We start from the raw sequence: 23,115 nt of genomic DNA on the forward strand, positions 1-23,115 counted from the left end.
TGACTTCAACATCCCACTCATGTGACTCATTCCACCAGATTTCAGTAATACCAACTACACTGAATTTATGATTACAAATGAGCAATTCCAATTCCCCCCGTTTGTTACCCAGACTCCTAGCACTGGTGTAAAGACAATTAAATAATTCACTCTCCTTGCACACTTTGGTTTCTTGATTAACTTTGTTCCCAACATCATGATTTTCGGCTAAATGAGTGCTCATTTGTTCCTGTTTTTACCTTCCCCTTTTGTTATTAGCTTAATGCACTCCTCACTGATGATTCCTCATGATTCTCTCCTCTCTGATGCTTGCAGCCTGCCCACCCTGGTCTGCCTCCAGTAGCATAGAAAACCAGCTTGTCCTCTTGCCTATGGTGGTTATGAACTGTCATGCCTCTGATTTTCCTCCCCCTCCCATTCTTTGGTGGGCAATTCCTTTCTTTCTTGAATCTGAGGTAATGAAGCTTCCCGAATCTGGTTGTCCAAGAACCCCTCTCTGATGCTGCATAGGGTCTATACTTGTCCTTCCAATCCAAGAATCTTTTCTTCCAGCACAGCCGTCAACTTTCACTTCATACACAGGGAGTTCCTTCTGGCATCAGACAGGAAAGAAAACACAACCAATCCATTGCAGGTCACAACCACTGATCCATCACTAGCTATCACAATACCGAATGTAGAACTGTACTAAGGAGGAAAACCTCTTTTAGTCCCTCTCCAAACTCCCTTCAAAATTCTCTTGTTTGCTGCTCACAGGTTCACCAAGCAAATGACTTTTATTCTAAGCTTCCCTGCTCAGCTCTACCCTCTCACTATCAGGGAGAAATTAACCACTCTAAGTTCAAGCAGTAGGGCTAATCAAAGGTCGTCAGACCACAGCCACATGGGCCTTTCACAACATGAACAAACGGAGGTCTCATCTGCCTACTCAGGGGCTCACCGCCCAGCCACACAACCTTTACACAGAGAACAAACAGACAAACCAAACGTCAAGATAGATGCAGCTCCATTGACTTCAACCTTACTCCAGAAACTCTGGGAACCTTTAGATCCATTGCACAGACTTCAGCCACTTGAACCAACAGCATGTTTAGGTAGGCTGCCCCATCTGAGACCCTTTTCTAGCTCCCACTACCGTGCACCCCATTCAAGTGTCAGTCCCATGCCTTCACTTCAAGTGGGAGGCCGATGATAATACCAAATATTAAGTGAATGTATGGTCTTAATCAGAAGATTACCCTCAACTTTCCCTTCCACCAAAAAAAAAAAAAAGAATGAAATGCTTAACACAGGAATCACAATTTCCTTGCTGCACCCAGAAAAACATCCCTTTTTCAATTAGGGAAACAAAATGAGCATGGGTTTATGTCTGCACCTCCAGTTCTACAAAGGTCAGTTCTTAATATTGAGCTTGCAGGCTTGCCTCAGATACTGTATTCATCTAACACCATCAAATCCCACCCTACCATCATCATTTCTCAGGATGGCTTGTTCTCAGTTTGGTCACATGATCCTTTTGGGGACCAAACTGTAGAATGTGTTCTGAAAGGACCAAGCTTGAAAGACGGCTGGCTGAACTCATGCCACAGTTACCTTTAGAGCGGAGAGTGTGGCCTGTGCCATTTCCTTTGTTCTGGGAAATGTCCCAGGAAGACGGCTTCCAAAGCTGAAAATACTTCAGCCTTTACTTCAAAATTCTTAAAGGTATCAAGTATATTTTCCCTGCATTTACCAGTTGACAGGGAGTGTGTATAAAAACAAAACAAATGAAAAAAAGCCCCACACATGTAATTCTGGATCAATGACATTTTGAACTTTATGACAGGGATAGCTGGAACGTCAAGTCTAGATACTCAGGAAATAGAAATGGCTATCAAAGTTTTACTCTTTCATATCCAGGTTCATCATTCCTTATAGTGGGAATTTTATAGCTATGAAAACCCTAATGTTGACTTTTAACAAATGGATTTACAGACTGTAGTATTCAGCTATGATCACCTAGGTATCAGTGTGAAGTTTTCTCCTGCTAGGCATCCAGAGATGCCTAGCCATATAATTTGTAGCATCTGACTAACAGATGAACAGATTAGTCTCCACCTTGTAGATTTCATCATATGATAAATCTTTTCGATCAGGCCATGAACCTGCTACTTTTCTGGTCCAGTGAATTTTAATTTTATCTGAAAGTTTCAGACCTTTCACCTGGTAGAATATTTTGATAAAAACTTCCACTCACTCATCTACTCATGTAAAACAGCTCTGAGCACTAAAAGGTAACAGACACTCTGAGCTTTGTAAAACAGCTCTGAGCACTAAAAGGTAACAGACACTCTATAGGACTATTATTGTTTTTAGTCATTCTGTGACTACCCTGTCTACTGTCTCCCCCCCCACCCCCCGAGTATTTTGAGTCAATGCACAATGAGGGAAGGGCTACTGAATTAGTTGCAAGAAAGACAATTAAAACTTCCAGAATGAGAGCCAATGTTAGAGTCCTTCTTGGGATCCAATTTAGACAACTCAGCATGAAAATGAAGATTGTATTTTGACGGTGAAGATTTTTGCTTTTACTTCTCAGAAGAAACAGTCCCCACACAACCTCGAGATCTGGCTTACTTGTTTTTAATCTTAACCACCAGAGCTCTATATTTAAACCCATTGTGTTAAGAGGGATCTTTGGAAGGTTCACACATCTTGATGAGCATGCTGGTGGAAAGATGGGAGCCCTAGTTCATATCTGGTTCAACACAACAGGGCACAGGCACTTTTTCCATTAATGTGAGTAGGATTAAATGACACTTTGTTGAAATGTTTGTTCCCTTTCTACATGGTTTATAATTTTAGTTGCTGCCACTGACTGAGCTATACCTGTGGTGAATTAGGCAACTTCCCACCACCCCTGCAGGCAAAGTCCTAGAGGTGCTAGTCTGGAGGTGTGTTGATGCCCAACACTCCACTGGTCTTGACCTCAACCCTTTCTACAGATGGGAGTGCATGAAATCCTCCTGGAGTAAGCTGTGGAACTGCCAGAGTTTAATTACTTCATGCCCACACAGCAATATTCTGCCTAACTTTATACCCATCCTTCTGCCCTTCCTATTCCCTTCTTTGATTGTAGCAGTTAAAAACATTTATTAAGTTGGTGTCCAAAGGCCTCAATCAGAATCAACGTTCCACTGTGCTATACAGTGGATAACCAGATAGCTTCAGTGTCGAAAATTGCTTTCTTTCACTTCTAGCTCAGTAGGAAACTTCATCCCTTCATGGTCACAGTCAATCATAATAATCCAGCATGTAAGTGACAAGTGATAAGTCACTGTCTTAAGTTGAATGTGACAATAATGCACAGGTTGTAGCTGGTACCGAATATGGATGCCTGCTTTCACCATTGTCTTGGCTGCCATGAGACATCAGGCCTCTGTTCAAGTTCTTCCACTGGCTCTCAGTCAATTTTAGATGACAGGTAGAGGCCTGTGGCCCAAACTCCAAAGCAATTAGATTAAATGTAGCTGGGCCTTGATCCATGCACCACTGTAGCAGCTGTGCTCCTCTTGGACATTGTGGATCACAATATCCAGGATAAAGCACATGCAAGCTAGGGACAATGTAAATACAGCTGAGTCATAAGTAGCGTGTGTCCTCAAACCAAATTGACTGAAATTTGGCAAACGTGTTGGAGACTGGATAAGGAGTTGGAATTTCAGGAGAAACAAACTACACAGAAACAGAGACTAAAAAGTCTCCCTATTACAAATGCTTCATATTTAACCAACACTTATGTGACCGATTGTACCTCTGCATTCACACCCTACTATTACTATTGTAATAATCTTTATACAAAATATGGCTTGTGAGGTATCATTAGAAAACTTCTCACTCACTGGTCAATATCATGGTGAAATTTATGCAGCAATATTATATGTAAATTTATGAATTCCCTCTGGATGATGTTAGTAGCACATGTTCAAACCCATATAGCCGTGACTAGGGAGAAGTTATTAAACAAGTATCCTAAAAAACAAAAAACAAAACAAAACACACATTTACACCTCTATTTACATATAAGTAGTAAACAGAGTCCTTGGGACAGCAAGGACAAAGGATAAGCTAACACCTGGCTACAGGAGTCAAAACTGACTGGCAATCACCCATCATGTGGCCATTCTTTGGCAACAAAGGGGAGGAAGGAATTGATTGATCTGCATTTTAGCACGCAACAACCTAGAACATCTTTCAACATGAGACTCCAAGTCTATGTCCTTGCAACAGGAACGAACTTTATTTAAGGATAATCTTCAGGAAAATGCATTTCAAAGGGTGACTGGACTACAAAAGTGAGGGGCAAACACACCAAGTAATTTTTCCTTCTCTCTCCCATTTCACCTAAGATGACAAAGGAACCAGCCCTTTGATTTTGGGAGGGATCCTGACATGAAAATTTGGTCAGCAATATTGCTGGGAACATGTGGTAAGGATTTTACTTTGAATGAAGTCTAGTTTTAGCTACTCTCTTTATTTTTCTTGTAACCATTTCTGACTTTAATTTTATACTTGTGCTCACTTAAAATGCTCTGCAGTTAAATACACTTGTTTTATTTTTTAAAATCAAAACCAATTCAGCATTGTGTTGAAGCTGAGCTGTTTGATATCTCCATTTAAAGTAGCAGGCTGTGTAGATATTGACCCCCCACAGGGGCAATGGACCTGAGAGGGCTATACAGTACAGAACCCATGTTTTTGGGAAATTTTGTGACTGGGAGTGTGTTGGGGTCACCGAGAAAATAGTAACCAAGGCTGGTCAAAGCTGGAGTGTTGCTGACAAGCTGCTGGGATCAGAGCTGTTAGACCAGGGCTGCAGCTATACACAGGTAATCAGGTTGTGAGCTACAGATGCTCTCTAGCTGTTTGAGAGCGGCCCAGGTTGGAAGTGATGACAGCAAAGCTTTGTGAGGCACCTAAGTTTGGTGGGGAGGTGGTGACAACTCCTCACTGGTCTGGACTGCACTGCAGAATGTGACAACTTATTTTTGTCTTGATATTTAATTTTCCATGTTCTGAAAGCCTGCAATTCTAGAACTAGGCTGAACAGATGTCCCAATTTTATAGGGTCATTTCTAATATTTGGGGCTTTTTTTAATATGGGCTCCTATTACCCCTCACCCCCGTCCTGATTTTTCATACTTGCTGTCTGGTCACCCTATCTAGAACTGCTCTTGTACTCACTTACCCATTCCCTCTTTCAATTTGGTGTCAAAAAGGATTAGTTGTTTGTGAAAAAGTTATGAACAGCAAAGACGACATTTTTGAAGTAACTTTTTACAACAGAATTCCCAACAGAAGCAAATTTTTCAAGTGCTTGCTCTTTAAGGCTGAATTTTGTAAGCACTCAAAACATTAAGCCTGACATAGTAATTGGGACTCAATATCCAGCACCAGTCTTTGGGACTTAAAAGCCCATTTGTCTCCCAAACATTTAATTTCTGAGATCCCTTTACAAAGGATAAGCCACCTTTCACTTGAGACTATTTTAAGCTTATTTTACTGTGAAGGCAACATTCATTCAAAAGAAAAATGAATACTACAACTGAAAGTTTGTCAGAGGGTTTATGCTGAAAGTCATTTTTAGGTATCATCTATCATCCCTGCATCCACCCAAGGCCAGTAAGCCCATGATCCAAATTCTGCCCGTACACTGCTAATTTTAAGATACCCCTAACTAGCTAGTGGTTAGACGGGAATTACCTGGCCCTCTGCTAATTATGCCAGGGCATCTTCATACTACATCTTGATCAGCAATTGGCCAAGCTACCTCCTCCTTCCTCAAGTTATTACATACATCCTAAAAATATATATATATATATATAAAAAAATAAAAAAAGACTGACAGGCATCTACTGATAAACTGACATAGTTCATATTCACAGGTATGAAGAGCTGGGAAAACCACATTACTCCTCTTCACATAATTTTTTTTGAAGTAACTACAAACTTCTTAAGGGCCAAAGCTTCCTATTACATTTTAGCTAGAACTAGGTCTATGGATAGGAGTGGTGTTTCCCATTGCTGTCTTTTTGTAAGCTGCTTACTATGGTCTCAAGCTTCATATGTTCCAGAAGTTAGGGAAACTGTCAACTTTTAAAAAGTAAAGGATTGTTTTGCCTGGACAAGGCCCATTGAAGGGCATAAACCAAGAACAAAAATAGTGCTATTGACTATATACAGAATGCTGTGAAAATGCACAAAGTAAACAAATGTCAAAAATCGCCCTATAATTTTTCAGTTACGGTAATACGAGAAGATAGTTGTCCATGCGAATTTTCTGCCTTTGTTACATGATTTTTTTCAAGTTGATTGTATCCCTTTAAAATAAGACAAACTTAAAGGGCCTCCACACAAATAAAAAGGTCATCTTCTAGGCTCTTCCAGAAATTCTACAGTCTCGGAGAATGAGTTATTGTTTTGTGTGTAGATATACAGGTGTATGTTTAGTACATAAAATATATATATATTATGCATAGAACATAAAATGCATTTGTTACTCAGACTACCAGCAGGGTTGGCAGAGCATTAACAAATGTGTCAAGTTTTAAACGTACTTCTACCTCCCTCATTTCATAATCTCAGATGAAGACAAAAAAATGCTGACGTAACACTGGATGGATTAACGCACACGTTTCTACCACATCAGTCACTGGATGACTACAGCAACCACGAGAGAACCCTAATTTCCTTTAGATCATTTCTCTCTCAAAGACATCCGAAAAGAAGGTACAGTGCAGTAACCCACTTCCTATTTTGATAATTGCACTCTGCAACAGTAATGTTCTAAAGCAACTTTTTTCCATCATGAAGTCAAAATAAAACAAAATTTTAACCGTAAAAACATCTTAAAATAGTTAAGTACTGTTAATTTGTATATCTGTGCACGCTAAGTGCAGAAACTGACTGTGCAAAGTTAGGGTTAGAGAGAAACTACAAAATGTTTCGAATTTCTTAACATGCAGCTTTTGCTTTTTGCTGAATCCATGTGAGGGAAGCTGTTCTAGTTTTCCCTCATATGGCAGGTGTACATATTCCAATAAGGGACATTGAAAAAGGGGCAACAAGACATCACTGATTAGGCTGTCAGCCAGTGTGTTTAACTTATGGGCATGTGTAGTTAAAGCAAGCAGCAGTGCCCTACACCTAGGTCCTTTTAACCTAAAAAGAAACCATTCATGTATTCCCAGTTTGACTTGCTTACTTTGGGGACAAAAATAAGTTGTTACTAATTTTGCTCCTATCAACAGTGCAGTGGAAAAGGAATCAGCTAGATTCCTTTTCTAGCTCCTGCACCAAATGAACTGGTCAGCCAAATTCAGATTGCATAGTTCCATTTCTTTTGTTCTTTATTATATTAGAAACTAAGAATTAAAAAAAAAGCCATTCAATTAGTCTTATTGCCCCTCAGTGTTTCGTCTTAGTCCTTGTCTCCAGGGCTTCACAGCCTGCTGAGGCTTTTCCTCCATCCAGATCTTGCTCTCAGACTTCTCCATCCCAGGCCTTCCACTTGATCTGTACAGAGATTGCCACTCCCAGGTCCTTCCACAATTCTCAGTCTCTTGACCTGTTCTCCTGCACGAAAGCAAGCAGCCTTATATGCAATTTCAGAGAGTACATATAACTAAGAACAATAATGGGACTTACAACTACAGCTCCCAGTTTTAAAAGGCTTACTCAAGTGTGTGAGTAGGGGGTGAAGGGTGCGAGCAGGGGCAGGCTCCCCGCCTCCCCATAGTGGTCAAGGGCACAGAACTTCTCCAGACCTGGGGCCATGGAGGCAGGAAAGATCAAGCTACTGCCCGGGGCTGTGTGGAGAGAGGGAAGACTGAGCTCCTCCCGGGGCCAGGGGAGGCAGTGAGCTTCTGTGCCCCGCTCCCAAAAAAGGGGTCAAAATTAAACTTCCTGAGCACATCCCTGGCCACTTACATGTCCCAAACACAGTGCCTATTTCTAAATGGTATGCGTAACAGGATAGCAAGATATACAAAAAGTCACTGAAAACACAGTAGCCTACTTCCACAATTTTATGTGGTTGGTTAGCATTATGAATTTACTATTTGTGCATTCACAGGATATATCACAGCTCCTTTATGCAGATTAAACAAAACAAGAGCATCTACCATGAATTGAGTCAAGTGACAATATCCAAAAGAGCCTCAAAATCACAGAAAGCATCCTGCACTTTCCACATCCAATAGTTAAATAAAGTGGAAATCTAAAAAGTGTTAAGATTTGAAATCTGAAAGAACAAGGATTTCAAAATGTCAAGATTCCATCCTTCAGAAGTGCCATATCTGAGGACACAGAGCTAAAAAAATGTACATATTACACATTCAGCACTTGATAAGTCTGGATGTCTGAATTCAGAGACAAGTAAAGCGTTCATACCAAAACCAAAGTACCACCAACTCTCAGCCACTTAAAAAGGATTAAGTGGAAAGATCTAGCAATGGACAGAAGGAAAGCATTCTGTTCCTCTTCCTGCAGTACTGAAGGATTGAAATGCAAAAGTAGGCTTCCTGTTCCCCTGAAACCTACCAAGGATAGAGGGACAAGAGTCACAAGAGTACTTTGACACAAATCTACTCCCAAAAATGTGTTTAAAGGTGACTGATCCTGTACCTCCATCATCCTTCCCAAAAAAGTCAAACTGGCTCCCAGAAGCAAACAGAAGAATTGATAGCCTTTTATATCCATCTCCAAATGACAAAAGGAAAACAAGATGAAAGACACAAAAGTTGCTATTTTCATGAAGACATTTCACTAGGATCTTTTGGTTTTGAGGTAAACCCTCAATTGCAAGCAATCCTGATTTTAGTAAGAGCCAAAATATATGATTTTTTGCACAGCTTTACCTGCAGAAAGCTGTTATAGCTGACTATATTAAATGCATCTTCGAAACGCAGTAAGCAGTGTTGGGAAGGAAATAGTGAACTGGGAAACAACCACCAGATGCATATTGAATTTTGATCCTTTGTAAGAGAAACACCTTTAAACTGTGTATTTGTATTCTCCTTTACAAACACATTTTCTAAATTATTTAGCATTATCATCATCAGCTAATAGTGACAGCTCAAGATAAGAGTGCTTAATACTTCCCCTTATAAAGCCATTTTTCAATTGCTTATAACTTCGTTAAACTGTTTGGTGGAAGTTTTTTATGCTTGCTCTCTGCCCCAGGCAAAGCTTTCTTTTCTAAAGATTTCAGTGAAAACCAGATATTTTTAAGAATTCGGTTTTGCACAGCTACTTTTAACTATATCAAAATTTCCATCAATTTCGGTGAAGAACGACAGTACCTCTGTGCTTTGGAGCAGGAATGTAAGTTTAGCATATAGACAGTTCTGGTGACAGGTATCTTTTGCGGTCATGATAATCCATCCAAATTTGGCGGTTATGTCTCTGGAAATGGCAATCTGCACATGCTCATTGTTTGTTAGAGACTTATTACTAATATTTCAGAACATGCCAATTCCCCTGCATGCTCCAGCCCCACTACAACAACTCTACATGACAGAGTTAGAGCTCTAGGTGGGGAGATGAAACAACATCAGTCACAGCTATTCTTCCCTTAAAGTCAAAAGGTGCACTGAGTTGGGAGCCAGGAAACCATCATGAATCCTAGTCTCAGTTCTTATAGCAACCAGTGTTAATTCTGTGCACTTCACAGCTGTTACAATTAAGCAAGGTCTTAAACCCTTATGTTAGGGTGTGTCTACACGAAACACTGGATTTTTCACACCCCTGAGAGATATAGCTATGCCGACGTAAATTCCCAGTGTAGACCGGCCTTTAGGAGATAGCTATTCTTTATTCTACAAGTAAGGTAATAGATATTGTACAAAGTTACTTCTAACAAAGCTTGAGCATAGCCCATCCCAGCCACACTGCCTTTCAGAATGTGTGTACCAAATTTACGTCCTTGCTGTGCTGCCTAACTAAACACTGGACCACATTGCTCTGCAGAGCAGGACAAAGCCAGCACTCCCAACTGTCAACCTTCTCTTGGTACGTAGCAACTAGCTATGTAAGCTACTTGAAAAAAAGTAGTGTCTGGTGGGGCCAGTGGCTGGTTCCAACAAAGACTAATAGTTCTCTGCTGCCAGTTACTCCTTTAACTCTTTACAAGTGTGTGCTGTGTATTTAAAGGTGCTGGGTTCCAAACCTGCTAGTGACACATGTGGTTCCACATGATGGAATTTGTTTTTTCAGTTTGCTCTTTTAAAAATCTAGGAGATTAGTGTTCTTGGGACATAAAAAAATATTATGTAAAGTTGCAAAGTCAAGCAAACAAACGATAAGAAAATCCAGTATTATGGTTATATGTTCAACGTTAATGCAGCCCCACCACTTTTATCCAAACACCAAATTCTTTAGTTACATCATCACATAACACTTCTGATTTTGCAAAACATGCACAGTGAATGCGGCAAAGGATTGCTAGTAGGGAAAGGAGGTTCTCTTGTGTTTAAGGCACTAGATTGGGACCTGAGATAGCTTGGATCTATCCTTGGCTTTAAAGAAACCGACTATGATGCTGAACAAGTGTATCATAATGCATGCACACTGAAGGGAGACAGATTAAGGCAAATCTAAATCTGGCATTTTCAACTTGAGCACTTGACACTACAATATTAGCTTTCTTTAATTTATAGTCTTTTGTATATAATATTGAAAGACATCTAGCAGTTAGGACACTGGACCACATGCCAGGAGATCTGGATTCTATTTAACTTCACCACTGAGTTGCTGCATGTTCTTGGCCAACTCACTTCTCCATTTTATGACAGTGTCTCCTTCTGGAGATTATACTTACCTGCACTCTCCTTTGTAAAGCACTGAGATCTACAAGTGAAAAGCACTTATACCAGAGATATCCAGCTGTATTCTGTTTTAGGTCACTATGACATAATCTGAAGCTGAACTGAAGTCTCTGTACCCTTATCCAACTGGTTGATGGTCAGGCCTCAGCCATTTCAAAAGTATCTAATAGATGTACAAGGTAAGACACTCCCCCACCACACACATCCCTTATTTAAGTCTGAAATTTGCTGCCAACTTTGCTCCCATTTTCATCTACTGCCCCATTTCATCTGGCATGGCTATGTACTACAGTACTGTCCATTAAAGTTTTCATTTTAACTTTTAAAATATGTATTGTGTACTCAATATTCCAAGTTTTACTTTTCATTCTGTTCGGAGAGCCAAGAGACAGAAGAAGAAGCACTACTGTAAACTTTAACAGTAGTGACAGTTAAGCAGCAAACTCTGAAAATCAAATTGCTATTCCCACCTAAGTAGTCTCCTGCTTAAGAACATGCTGGGCCAGGAGAAAGTCATTTTGAAATTAAACCAAAGCTGAACTTCCCAGATAACTGAAAGTAAGTCCACACAGTCTCCCAAAGTGCCTGAGGCAACTGACTAGGGAGTGACCTACGAGGTTAAAAACAGCAGGTTAGATGTTTGGGCACTGAGACCCTCCTCCCTTGCTAGGTTTCAGAACCAAGGCACCACCCCAAGCCCGAACACCTACGATGCTATTCTTTGCCCCACAAGTCCTAGTCAATTGACCCAGGCTGAGACTTGTTTTTGCAAGGGTTTTTTTTGGTTTGTTTTTTAGTTTGTTTGCTGTGTACCCAAAATAGACCACAAGTATTGGGTTATGTACAGTAGGTAAATTTTGGGAAGTTCCCACCAATGCCAACATCAGTTCAGCTCTGCCAGTGGTTGCAATGTTTGAAGTCCTAGTTACTGGCTGCCACTGAGACTTTCAGCCCTGTCAACCAGACCTGCTTTGAGCAAGATTAGAAGAAACTGTGCTTAGACACCAACACACAGTTTATATTAGGGCTCCTGACATGGATGGCACTCATGAAGTTAAAAAAAAAAAAAAAAAGTGTTTGCAATGCTGAAAAACTTTTGTGAAGTCTTCCTAGTCTACGTATGGCCTCTACAATTAGATAATTCCAACACAAAGGCATTTAAAAAAAAAGTTTTGATGCTGCATTGTGTAGAACATTACAACACAACCGTACTGGTTCTTTTAAACAATAAAATCAAGCTCCTTTTAATGATTCATAAATATTCTTACTGTACTACTAGTTGCTGGCACACAGATCCATTATCTGTTATCAGTTCATTCAGTTTTAATTCAAGGTGAACTTTTCCCTGCAAAAAATAAAAATACCACATTAAATATTTTTGAAATCCTTTATTTCAAAGTAGTAACAGCACATAGGAAAGTAACTTACACATACTTTTAAAAGATAATTTATCCCTCTATACAAGATCTAGAACTTACTCATTTAAAAAAAAAAAGTCAGACATGCTAGCAGAAAATGGAGGCAAATCAATGGCATACTAATGCTGAGGGGAACATTTCTGGGTAAAGAGCTCACTCCTACTCCCACTGACTTTAATGAAACCCATTGTCAATCTTGCTAGAGCCAACTAGTAATTTAGGGCCTGGTCCTGCTCTCACTGAGCTAGCAAAAATGAGACAAGCAAGTCTTGATATGCAATATATGACCAAACACTACTATACCCAGCAATATTGGACTCTAGAACCTTCATTGTTGCCTGTTTTAACTAGGTTAAGGAGGATGAGAAGCTGCCAGAAATATTTATGAGTGAAAACTGAGAAACAAGTTATTACTGTTTATTACATGCACAGCTCTAGCAATGTGCTAAGTGCTTTCCAGACTGAGGAAGTGACCTCTTCTCGTTATCTAAGTGTTTGATCTAAATGACAGAAAGTAGTGAAGAGCAGCGAGAGTGAACTTTACTTATTTCCATGATACATGTCTCATGATTCAGTTTAGCGTAACACTTCTCTGCAGTGACAGCTAGGGTTTATAAAACAATACTCAAGATATTTATATGCTGTTTGATACAATGAGAGATACCATTTGATTTCGAACAGATTTTGAAAATGATGCATGGGAGTTCCATTATCTGTTAACAGCCTTTGTGCAGTAGTCACCCAAATAAGTGTACTTAATGTAGAATCTCATTCATACAAACAAAAAAAAAGCAATTGTTTCAGTTACAACTGTGTGAGGACAAAGAGTAAGCCATTTTTTCCCATACCCTCTGTAAATCATGATGCATCCAACCAACTTTGGGACAACACTGCAAAATTAACATACATCCATCTTTGGGCTCTTCCTCTCTACATCTCAGTGATAACACTCATTTGACCTGGATACAAAATCAGAATGGTTACTTGTTCTACAGTAACTGTAGTTCTTCTAAATGTTGTAGTTAGTGTGGATTCCACTGTAGGGGGATATACACCTCATACACATAAGTTTGGATTTTTTTCCTTTTTACTAGCGGTGTCTATCAGGGCTGCACACGTGCCCTATGCCTCTTTGTGCTCTCACATGAGATCTTAAAGGGCAGGGCAACCATGACCTACCGTCAGTTCCCCTCGCAGGTCAAACCTCATGTTGCTAAAGCCTCCAAATAATGCTGATGGAGAATAGATTGTGGAATTCACACTGACTACAACAGCTTCTTGAACCACAGTTTTTGTAGGTTATGCAACTATTTTCTGTCCTTCATGTGTATGTCAGTGTGGATCCCACGGTAGGAAATTGACAAGCAGTACCCTCACTGGACAGTGACAGCAAGGAGTTTCAGCTGCCATTTAAACAGATTGAAATATTACTCTTCCGAATTTGGCATACAACCTGGTTACCATTCAAGTGCATAAAATATTTTAACAAAAAGTTAGAGGGCTGCTTCCCACAGCTGCCTGGTAGATCTTGGAGATTTGTACGTTTTGAAAGCAGGCAGACAATGCCATCTATATCCTGGTAGTGTGTGCCTGGCCATTTGAAGGGAGAGGCTTGCCCACTTGACTTGATGGCAGAAGGAAATTCACTGTGTGATCCACTTTAAAATGCTCTGCAATGAGATAGCCTGGCCTTTTGATATACCAGACGTCACGGAAGACCAGAGCTGGTGGAATAGGGCACGGCAGCTTTTGAAGGCAGAGTTCTCTAGACTGGGTCCAACATGGGCTCAATCTTGTCAAATTCACAGATGAATCAAAGGACCAGTGTGCATTGCCAAAGAAAAGCAAGTCCTCAGTCAACCTCTCTCTCTTTAGGGATGACCCAGTGAAGCTGAGAGCCATGATGCTCTGTGCATGGTTACTACAGTAGCTACAGACCTGATCATGCTATCTTAACAGCATAATTAAGGAAGGTTAGCTGGTGGTCAAGCTTTTTTTCTACTGTCATGAGGGATCTTTACAAGGAAGGCTGTCTTCTTGTCTCACATCGGAAAGTTATACTTGGCCAGGAAGGCCTGGCAGCAGCCATGTACCGATATAGTGACACTAAAGAGTATGACTTCCTCCCAAACAGGAAGAGCCATTTGGGGTCTTCATCTTTGGCATCTTTTTGTTCTCTCTACTTTTCTTTTTCAACACAACTAATAAGTCTAGGTTTATGTGACTGCACAAATACTCAAATCCTGACTGGGGTACCAAGCACCTCCACGTTTTGTTTGATGGCTGGCATCTGCCCCAGGACTTCAGGTGGTACTAGTAGTTTCCTATTAACGGGGAGTGTGAACCTGGCTGGACCACAAACTGACAGGGTGTCTGCTGATGGAGATTTCAGAAGTCTCACAAGCTGAGTCTAGTGCAGTGGTTCTCAAACTTTTGTACTGGTGACCCCTTTCACACAGTAAGCCTCTGAGTGTGACCCCCCCCTTACATATATTAAAAAGTGATTTTCGTTTATAACACCACCATTATAAATGCCAGAGGCAAAGTGGGGTTTGGGGTGTAGGCTGACAGCTCGCGACCCCCCATGTAATAACCTCCTGGCCCCAGTTTGAGAACCCCTGGTCTAGGGAATCCGTACAAGACACTCCTACACAGCTCTGAAGTTATCTGATACCAAGGATTCTGCTTCACCCAGTGTCAAGGAGGAGAGATCCTTTGATGTTGACAAGGGATGCTAAATGTTCCTCAGCCCCTGAATCTGCCTCTTGATATTCCCCCATTGGTTGTCTGTCCAGAAATACCTCTTGGGGGAGAGAGAGAGAGAGCGCTCCTGCTCTTCCTCTGTGGTGGAAACTAGCTCCTCAGTAAAAAGGTGGGCCCCAATGTTCTCAAGAGGGCCATGGTGGCATGCTGTTTGGGTACAGATAACTCAAAGGCTGTTGGCTGGACCAGTGCCAGTCTTGATGGGACAGTGGTTGCTATGGCCTGTAGGAGAAACCTGCAGCTGTCTCAGTAACAGTGATCACAGACCTTGGTTGTAGTGGGAGACATTCTTTGCCAGATGATGGTTAGAACATACACACCTAGAACTTTAGGCGTAACAAGAGATGCACCAATACAGAGACAACAGACCTGGTCTGCTGGAGTCCAAAGTCGATGCCATGAGGATAATCAGTTTTGGTGAAGTATCCTGCCTTACAGTGTACTTCTTCTCTCCATCCACCAGTGCATAAGGCTGTTCTTCAGAAGCTGTCTTTGCACCTATGGAAGGACACTGAGCACCTTGAATTTCTGCCTCATTCATAGAGGTCCCTTTTGTTGCCTGACTTCAAATCCAGAGGTACAGATCAACATCAAAACTGGGCTTAAGCTGACTTTGGGGTCAGTGCTGGGTCTTTCACTGGGCTCTATCTTCTTTGCAGTAATCTTAGAAATTGCCAGTCTGCTTAATAGGTGGTGGCTTGTCTAGTAACAGGATTCTGGTGCTTGTTTCCTCCAGGTCTGATGATACTTTCATGGACTACTCCAGAAGGTGGAGTTTCAGCTTTGCATCTCAGTATGGGAAACCTCACATAGAAGGGTAATCATACAGGGCATCAGCGTGACCAGACAGCAAATGTGAAAAATCAGGACGGGCATGGGGGGGGGGAGTAATAGGAGCCTATATAAGAAAGACCCAAAAACCAGGACTGTCCCTATAAAAATCAGGATATCTACTTGGAATGTGCAATTCCCCCAGGCAGAAGAGAGACCTATTTTGTTTGTCCTTGGGGGTGGGGGCGGAGGGAGAGAATTAATCCCTGGCAGGATGGACAGGGCTTGAAGCCCACAGGTTTCAAATCCACTACTTGAGAAGCCCTGTATGGGGCAGGGAGGATGTCTGACCAAAAAAGTTCAGTCCAGACCATCAATAATCAGTTCCTCCAAAACAGGAGATCAGAAATGGCTCTGAAGATCTGCAGAACATTTTGAAGTTCAACCCAAGTTGAAAACTAGAGGGTTGAAACACTCGCCAGGATCTGTCTTGCTGCCACAGGCAATAAGGAAACTGAGGAATGGTCGTGGCCAGCCTACCATTCACTCCCTCAAAATGGGATCCTGAGGCAGCAAAGGGCAATGTACAGCCCTGATGGGCACTGCTATTAAAAAAAAAATAAAATAAAATCCAGTTTTGCATGCATGAGGTACATGTGCACCTAGAGTGGGATCCATAATGACATAGCTAAAGACTATACAGTTTTGTCAGCATAACAGCTTAAACAAAAGCCACAACACCAAGTGGAAAATGAGTTTGTGCCGTACTTACTAGTCTATGTAGCCCTGTCTATCTTTGGATTCAGGGGGCTTGTCTGTGGGGGAATTGATGCGCAGTGATCAATGCTTCAGCAGTCAATTTTGTGGGTCTAGAGAAGACCTGCTAATTAGACTGCAGATCACTCTCCCATCAACTCCTGTACTCCACTGGATCGAAAAGATTAATAGGAGTCAACGGAAGAGTGTCTCTTGTTGACATCCTGTAGTGTGGAGCCTGCAATAAATAGATCTAAGCTACATCGATTTGACTTACACTATTCATGTAATGCGAATTGCGTAGCTTAGACTGACTTTTCACTGTTGTGTAGACAAGGCCTGGGAAAATCTGGGCTCCTATTCTAAGGTGCCTCAGCAAGAGACAGAGTGCCCACAGGTCATGCACATCAGGTGAGGGGAGCACAGCGGAAAACATACAGGGCACTGCACTACGGGATGCATTACTGCAGAGCCAGGAAGAAGGAAAAAAGAAAAAAAAAAAGTCAGCCAAACCACCAAAAACTCCACAACCCTTTACCCTGTTTGGTTTTGGGCGGTTTGCGTGCTTTTTTTTTTTTTTTTTTTGGGGTGGGGTGGGGTGGTGGTCATGGAAAAAAGCCTTCTGCAGGGCTTGCTGGATCCCTAGGGATAGCTAACAGTGTGAACCAAAGTAGGCCTTGTCAGAACAACAACACTTAGGTAGCAGCTAATCATAGGGTAACCGGATGGGAAGTGTGAAAAATCGGGAGGGGGGTTGGAAGTAATAGGAGCCCATATTTAAAAAAGCCCCGAATATCAGGACTGTCCCTATACCAAATCAAGACATCTGGTCACCCTAGCTAACCAAGTAAGCACCTTCCTGACTAGAGAGGATGGCACAAGAACACACCGACCTCTCAAGAGATGGTACAAGGACACACAGACCTGGTGTAAGATAGGGATGGAAGATGTATAATGAATAAGGCAGGGAATTGGAAGAAGAGAAAGGATTATTTCCTGGTTAAGGTAGCTGAATTTAGCCCTGGAGAGATGAATTGTGTCCCTGCCTGTACTACACAATTCTTTTGTGATGCTAGACAAGTCATGTAAATAAATAAATTTTTCCCCATAGGTGATGAAGAACTGCATGTCCTTCATTTTCTGGGTAAACCACTTTAGACTCGAGTCTGATTTGCAAAAGTGGTGAGCATTCACAGCTGCTGAAGTCAACAGGAGTTGTGTTCTGGATGTATAAAATCCAATATGATAAGAACTCTAAAAAAAATTGGATCCTAGGCATCTCCAATTGGACACCCAAAAAATTAGAGCATACTTTTGACTTTAATCTCTCTGCCTCAGCTCCCCAGTTGTAAAAAAGGGGATAATACTCCAACTCACACAGGTGTGAGTGAAAATTAATGTTTGTGAAGCACTCAGATTCTATAGGGACAAACAAATTCATGAGGAAATTAGTACGTCCGCCTTTAGAGTACGGTTTGGATGATGTGAAGTAAACAAGGCCTGGAGCCACATAATGAATCATCAGGATAAACAGTGAACGGCTACCAGTTCTGTAAGAACCATCCATCCTCTGCTCTGAATGAGGCAGAGGTCCTGTGGAAAAAATAATGTGATTCTGCAATTAGACTATATAGTGACTATACGTAAAGGGGCCAAATCAAATGTTTCACAGGCAAACTTAACTTTGGCATTTTCTAATTCGAGTGCTTAATTTTGTGATAACATTCCTTCGGGGTATTTTTATACATAATTTACTACGTTTTCTAAAAAAGCAAACTAGAACACACAAATTCCACAATGTGGAATCATACTGACTACCCATGTGGGTCACTGAAAGGATAAGAACTTTCAGACCTACAGCATGGACCTCTACCACTTGAACTAGTGGAGTAATTGGTAATTGTAAGAGGCTGTTATCCTCTAATGTAGATAAGCCACTTTGCCTGTGTGTTTCACAGCTATTTGTTGACAGCAGAGAAAGTGAGAGACTCAAGAAACCTGGGTTCAATTCCCAATTATTGAAGGGAATGTTCTTTAGTGGTCATAAACTTTTCTGCCTTTGTCCCTTCCTCTGCTCCTTCCCAATCCTTACTCCACAGTCCTCCCTGTGCTGCTTCTGACCCCCCTGCCTGTGTATCAGGCTGCTTCTTCCTCCTCCACATTGTCTGGGAGCCAGAAGTGAGGGGAAAGTGTCTGTGCTTTAAGTTCAGAAAAAACAACTGCAAGTGAAGTCCTGTTTCACCCCTTGCAGCCCAGGGAAGGAGCACATCCAGAGATCTTTGGAGAATTTAGCTCTAACAAGTTTCTGCTTGGCAAGTGTGAACTGTTATTTTCAGAAGGCTCAAAACTTGGCCAAATGAGGGCTGCTTTTTACAAGGGTGGCAAAAGACCCTGTTGCTAGGGCTGCACTCCTACCATTTCAAATCTCTGATATAAAGCATGGAGGTGCTAGAGCTGTGAGGAAACTCTTGCATTTAACAAAAAATAAAAAATCCATGGACAAAATAACCATTCCCCTCCCCCCCCCATCTCATGACTGGAAACAGCTAACATAACATAACGAGATATACCTATCTCACAGAACTGGAAGGGACCTTGAAAGTCATTGAGTCCAGTCCCCTGCCTTCACTAGTGGGACCAAGTACTGATTTTGCCCCAGATCCCTAAATGGCCCACTCAAAGATTGAACTCACAACCCTGGCTTAGCAGGCCAATGCTCAAACCAATGAGCTATCCCTTCCCCTGAACCATTTTAGATGAAACTTTGAAAAAAATAATTCAACCTATAAAGTTTCAACCCTAACAACTAAAGGAAACCGAAAACAGTCTTAATGGAAAGCGTTGGACAACCTTATTTATAAACCATCACTACCAGTTCTTCCTATAACAGATAAGCAGATGCAATCCATGCACACACGGAGAGGAAATGGAGACAATATTGGTCAGCATGATACACAGTGGCAGCAAATGATATTTTATTAAAATTTTGCCTCACCATATTGAGCATCTGACGAATTGTCAAGTCAACTACACATCACATTACTCCTCCTCCCTCTCCAACTACAGAGAAAGGTAGCATCCTATCCCTCTTTAAAGGAGGGGACACCACTTTTCTTTCCCAGTGGTGGGAAGCAACCATCTGCTCCTTGTTACTTTTCCCACACACCCCACCCAAACCAACTTTCCCCAGCAATGCCTCCGAAATGGTTAGTACCAACAGATTCTTATTGCTGACCTTGTTGCACTGAAGTAGTTGACACCACAGCAGGGGTCAGTCCAGATGGCCTAGGTTCTGGAGCTGGAGCCAAGGACCCCTGATATGAAGAGGCTGGTAACAGGGAGCATCCCATGCCAGAGGATCCCTTCCCTGGCCCTTCTGAACGCTTATTGTTGGATGACACCAGGGACCTAGATTGTCTAGTACAATGCTTCTCAAAGTGGTGGTCCGTGGACTGGTGCCAGTCCGCGGCGAGTTTCCTTATAAGAGCATCGAATAGGATAATATGGCACATTGATAAAAAAAAGTTGCCGGTCCCCCACATCAGATAGCTTGAGAAGCACTGGTCTTGTGGACCCAAATCTTGGCTCCTTGGATAAATCCAATCTCTTGTACTAGTTTTTTGAGATCAGGGAAGAAGGGGACTGGTGCCAATGTTCCAAAGCAATATCTGGAAGGGCACTCCACATTGATGCTGAAGCACTCAGCGTATGTCTACATCTACAATTTTGCAGCGCTGGTTGTTACAGCTGTATTAGTACAGCTGTATAGGGCCAGCGCTGCAGAGTGGCCACACTTACAGCAACCAGCGCTGCAAGTGGTGTTAGATGTGGCCACACTGCAGCGCTGTTGGGCGGCTTCAAGGGGGGTTCGGGGAACGCGAGAGCAAACTGGGGAAGGAGACCTGCTTCCCCGCGGTTTGCTCTCGCGTTCCCCGAACCCCCCTGCAAACCGCAGGGAAGGAGACCTGCTTGCACGGGGGTTCGGGGAACGCGAGAGCAAACCGGGGAAGGAGACCTGCTTGATTACCAGAGAGGCTTCCTCAGGTATGCTGCGATACCTGCTTATTCCACGGAGGTCAAGAAAAGCGCTGGTAAGTGTCTACACTTGATTACCAGCGCTGGATCACCAGCGCTGGATCCTCTACACCCGAGACAAAACGGGAGTACGGCCAGCGCTGCAAACAGGGAGTTGCAGCGCTGGTGATGCCCTGCAGATGTGTACACCTCCTAAGTTGCAGCGCTGTAACCCCCTCATCAGCGCTGCAACTTTGTGATGTAGACAAGCCCTCAATGTATTTCTCAAGCAGGAAGGGTGAGCACAGGACAGGATGTGATGCAGCCTCGCTTCTCTGCCTTTCAGTGCTTATAGTTTCTGCAAGTTTGGCAGCAGTCCCCAATGTAGTCCTAATTTTAAGGAAGTGGGAAAGATTCCCTCATCAGCACAGATATTTTGCAGCTGTCAAAAAGCTTAAATCTTGGAGACCAAGGCATAACCTGGTACCAGGAGTCAGCGACCCCTAACAAAAACGGAACAGGCACTCCAATAAAATAACATGCCAATCTAAAAACTAACAAGTACCAACTATTTATAAAAGATAGGATAAAGTTCCATGTTATGAGAGAAAGCTTGCTGAAGCAAGCCAACATGCTCCTACGTCTGATAACAGCTCGGGCTTCAGACAAGGCAGCAAAAGGGCACATGCACTGCCCTGATGGAGATTTTTCCACTTAGCATACTGCCCAACTCTGGTGCATTGGGAGTACACACAACTGAAGTGGAATGTACATGTATAATCACTCAAAGAACTCCTCTAATGCGAGATCTTGCTAACAGCCCATGTCCCCTCCCTCTTCTCCCCCACCCCCATACACTCTTTAAAGGAAAAATATTCATGACAGTTAAACTGTTAGGTCTTTATGGATGTGAAAGTTAATTTACATACCATGCATATCAGAGACACTAAGCACACAAGTATAAAATAATCTGAACATTGTCAGAAATACTAGAGAACACTCAGAGAGTTAAAGCAAAAACCTCGAAACACACAATGCTACATATCAGCCCCAAAAAAGCAGTAAGTAAAACACACACCTTTCAACAGCTTAGAAAGTGTTCTGGGGCTCTGAGACAAGTTATGTCATATTCTTATATGCATTATGGCATGTATGAAAAATATAGTCCTATGTTTATTTCAGAGTCACTGTACACACACTTCCCCATCAAGTTGGGGAGATTCCATCTCACAGTGGCAGCTTCCCTCCAAATTTTCCACTATACTTAAGAACATAAGAATGTTCACACTGTCAGATCAAAGGTCCATCTAGCCCAGTATCCTGTCTTCTGACAGTGGACAACGACAGGTGCTTCAGAGGGAATGAACAGAACCGAACCATCAAGTGATTCATCTCTTGTCGCCCATTCCCAGCTTCTGGCAAACAGAACCTAAGGATACCATCCCTTCCCATCCTGGCTAATAACCATTAATGGACCTATCCTTCATGAATTTATCTAGCTCTTTTTTGAATCCTATTCAAGTCCCATGCAAATTCACATCATTGGCTTATTCTAGCTTCTCAGCACATTTCAGTCTCCTCCAGCTCAAATTTTCCTTACTGTCCCCAACACTTCGCTTCCACAGTAGCCAGAATATCATCCACTGTAACATGGAAATATTTGTGTGCATACAAACCCAAACCACCAGGAACTGGTTAGCCTGGGATTCCCACTACTTGACACTATCAGAAGGCATGAGTATCATTTTAAGAGTTCAGTGTCATCTTTTCTTAGCAGCAGAGTATGCAGGCTAGAGGCATGGGTTTGCTCCAACAGAGAGGATCCTCAAAATAGATGTGCAGCCAATCATTTTTTTTGTAGCGCTATACAGTAGATCTTCAGAGTTACGAACACCTGAGGAATGGAGGTTGTTTGTAACTCTGAAACGTTAACTCTGAACAAAACACTTTTTTTCAAAAGTTTACAACTGAATATTGACCTAATACAGCTTTGAAACTTTACTATGCAGAAGAAAAAGGGAAAGCAGCATTTATTTATTTTTTAGTAGTTTAGGTTTAAACACAGAACTGTACTGACCTTTTGTGTCTGCAGCTGACTGATTGCATACTTCCGGTTCTAAATGAGGTGTGTAGCAGATTGGTGTTCATAATGGAGGTTCTTCCATATATCCAAGCCAGGCTTGCAAGCTGACTTGGGACATATGTTCAAACTTCCCTTTCTCCAGGAGAGATCTAAGCACTATAAGTGAAGGTTACTGAACTTCACTCAGAAGCACAATGTTTCAGTTGCGCTGCATTCCAGCAAATTTGTTTCTGAGTGACGGTAGGGGAAGAACCTAAGAAAATCTTTATAATACTACTTCTCATCTGCAGAACGTTGACAAGGTAATAATCTTGGATCCTTCCCAATGTCTTTGACACTTGACTCTCAGTACATGTAAGATGGCTGAGACTATGAATTATGTAGCAGGGGCCATCCCCACTTCATCCAAAATACATCCAAATTAGTTAACTAGAGATAGTAAAAG

At 41.9% G+C, this 23,115-nt stretch overlaps 1 protein-coding gene across 2 annotated transcripts in view; it reads right to left on the bottom strand.

Moving 5' to 3' along the window:
• Positions 1 to 23,115, bottom strand: part of RASA2 (RAS p21 protein activator 2) — a 104,351-nt gene that overhangs the window by 50,808 nt on the left and 30,428 nt on the right. For both annotated transcript variants that reach the window (XM_030576133.1, XM_030576134.1), the window contains exon 5: positions 12,134 to 12,210. In XM_030576133.1, the coding sequence (XP_030431993.1) occupies positions 12,134 to 12,210 (77 nt within the window). The remainder of the gene's footprint in view (positions 1 to 12,133; positions 12,211 to 23,115) is intronic.

The sequence above is a fragment of the Gopherus evgoodei genome, chromosome 9 (genome assembly GCF_007399415.2).
Source record: "Gopherus evgoodei ecotype Sinaloan lineage chromosome 9, rGopEvg1_v1.p, whole genome shotgun sequence".
Lineage (NCBI taxonomy): Eukaryota > Metazoa > Chordata > Testudines > Testudinidae > Gopherus > Gopherus evgoodei.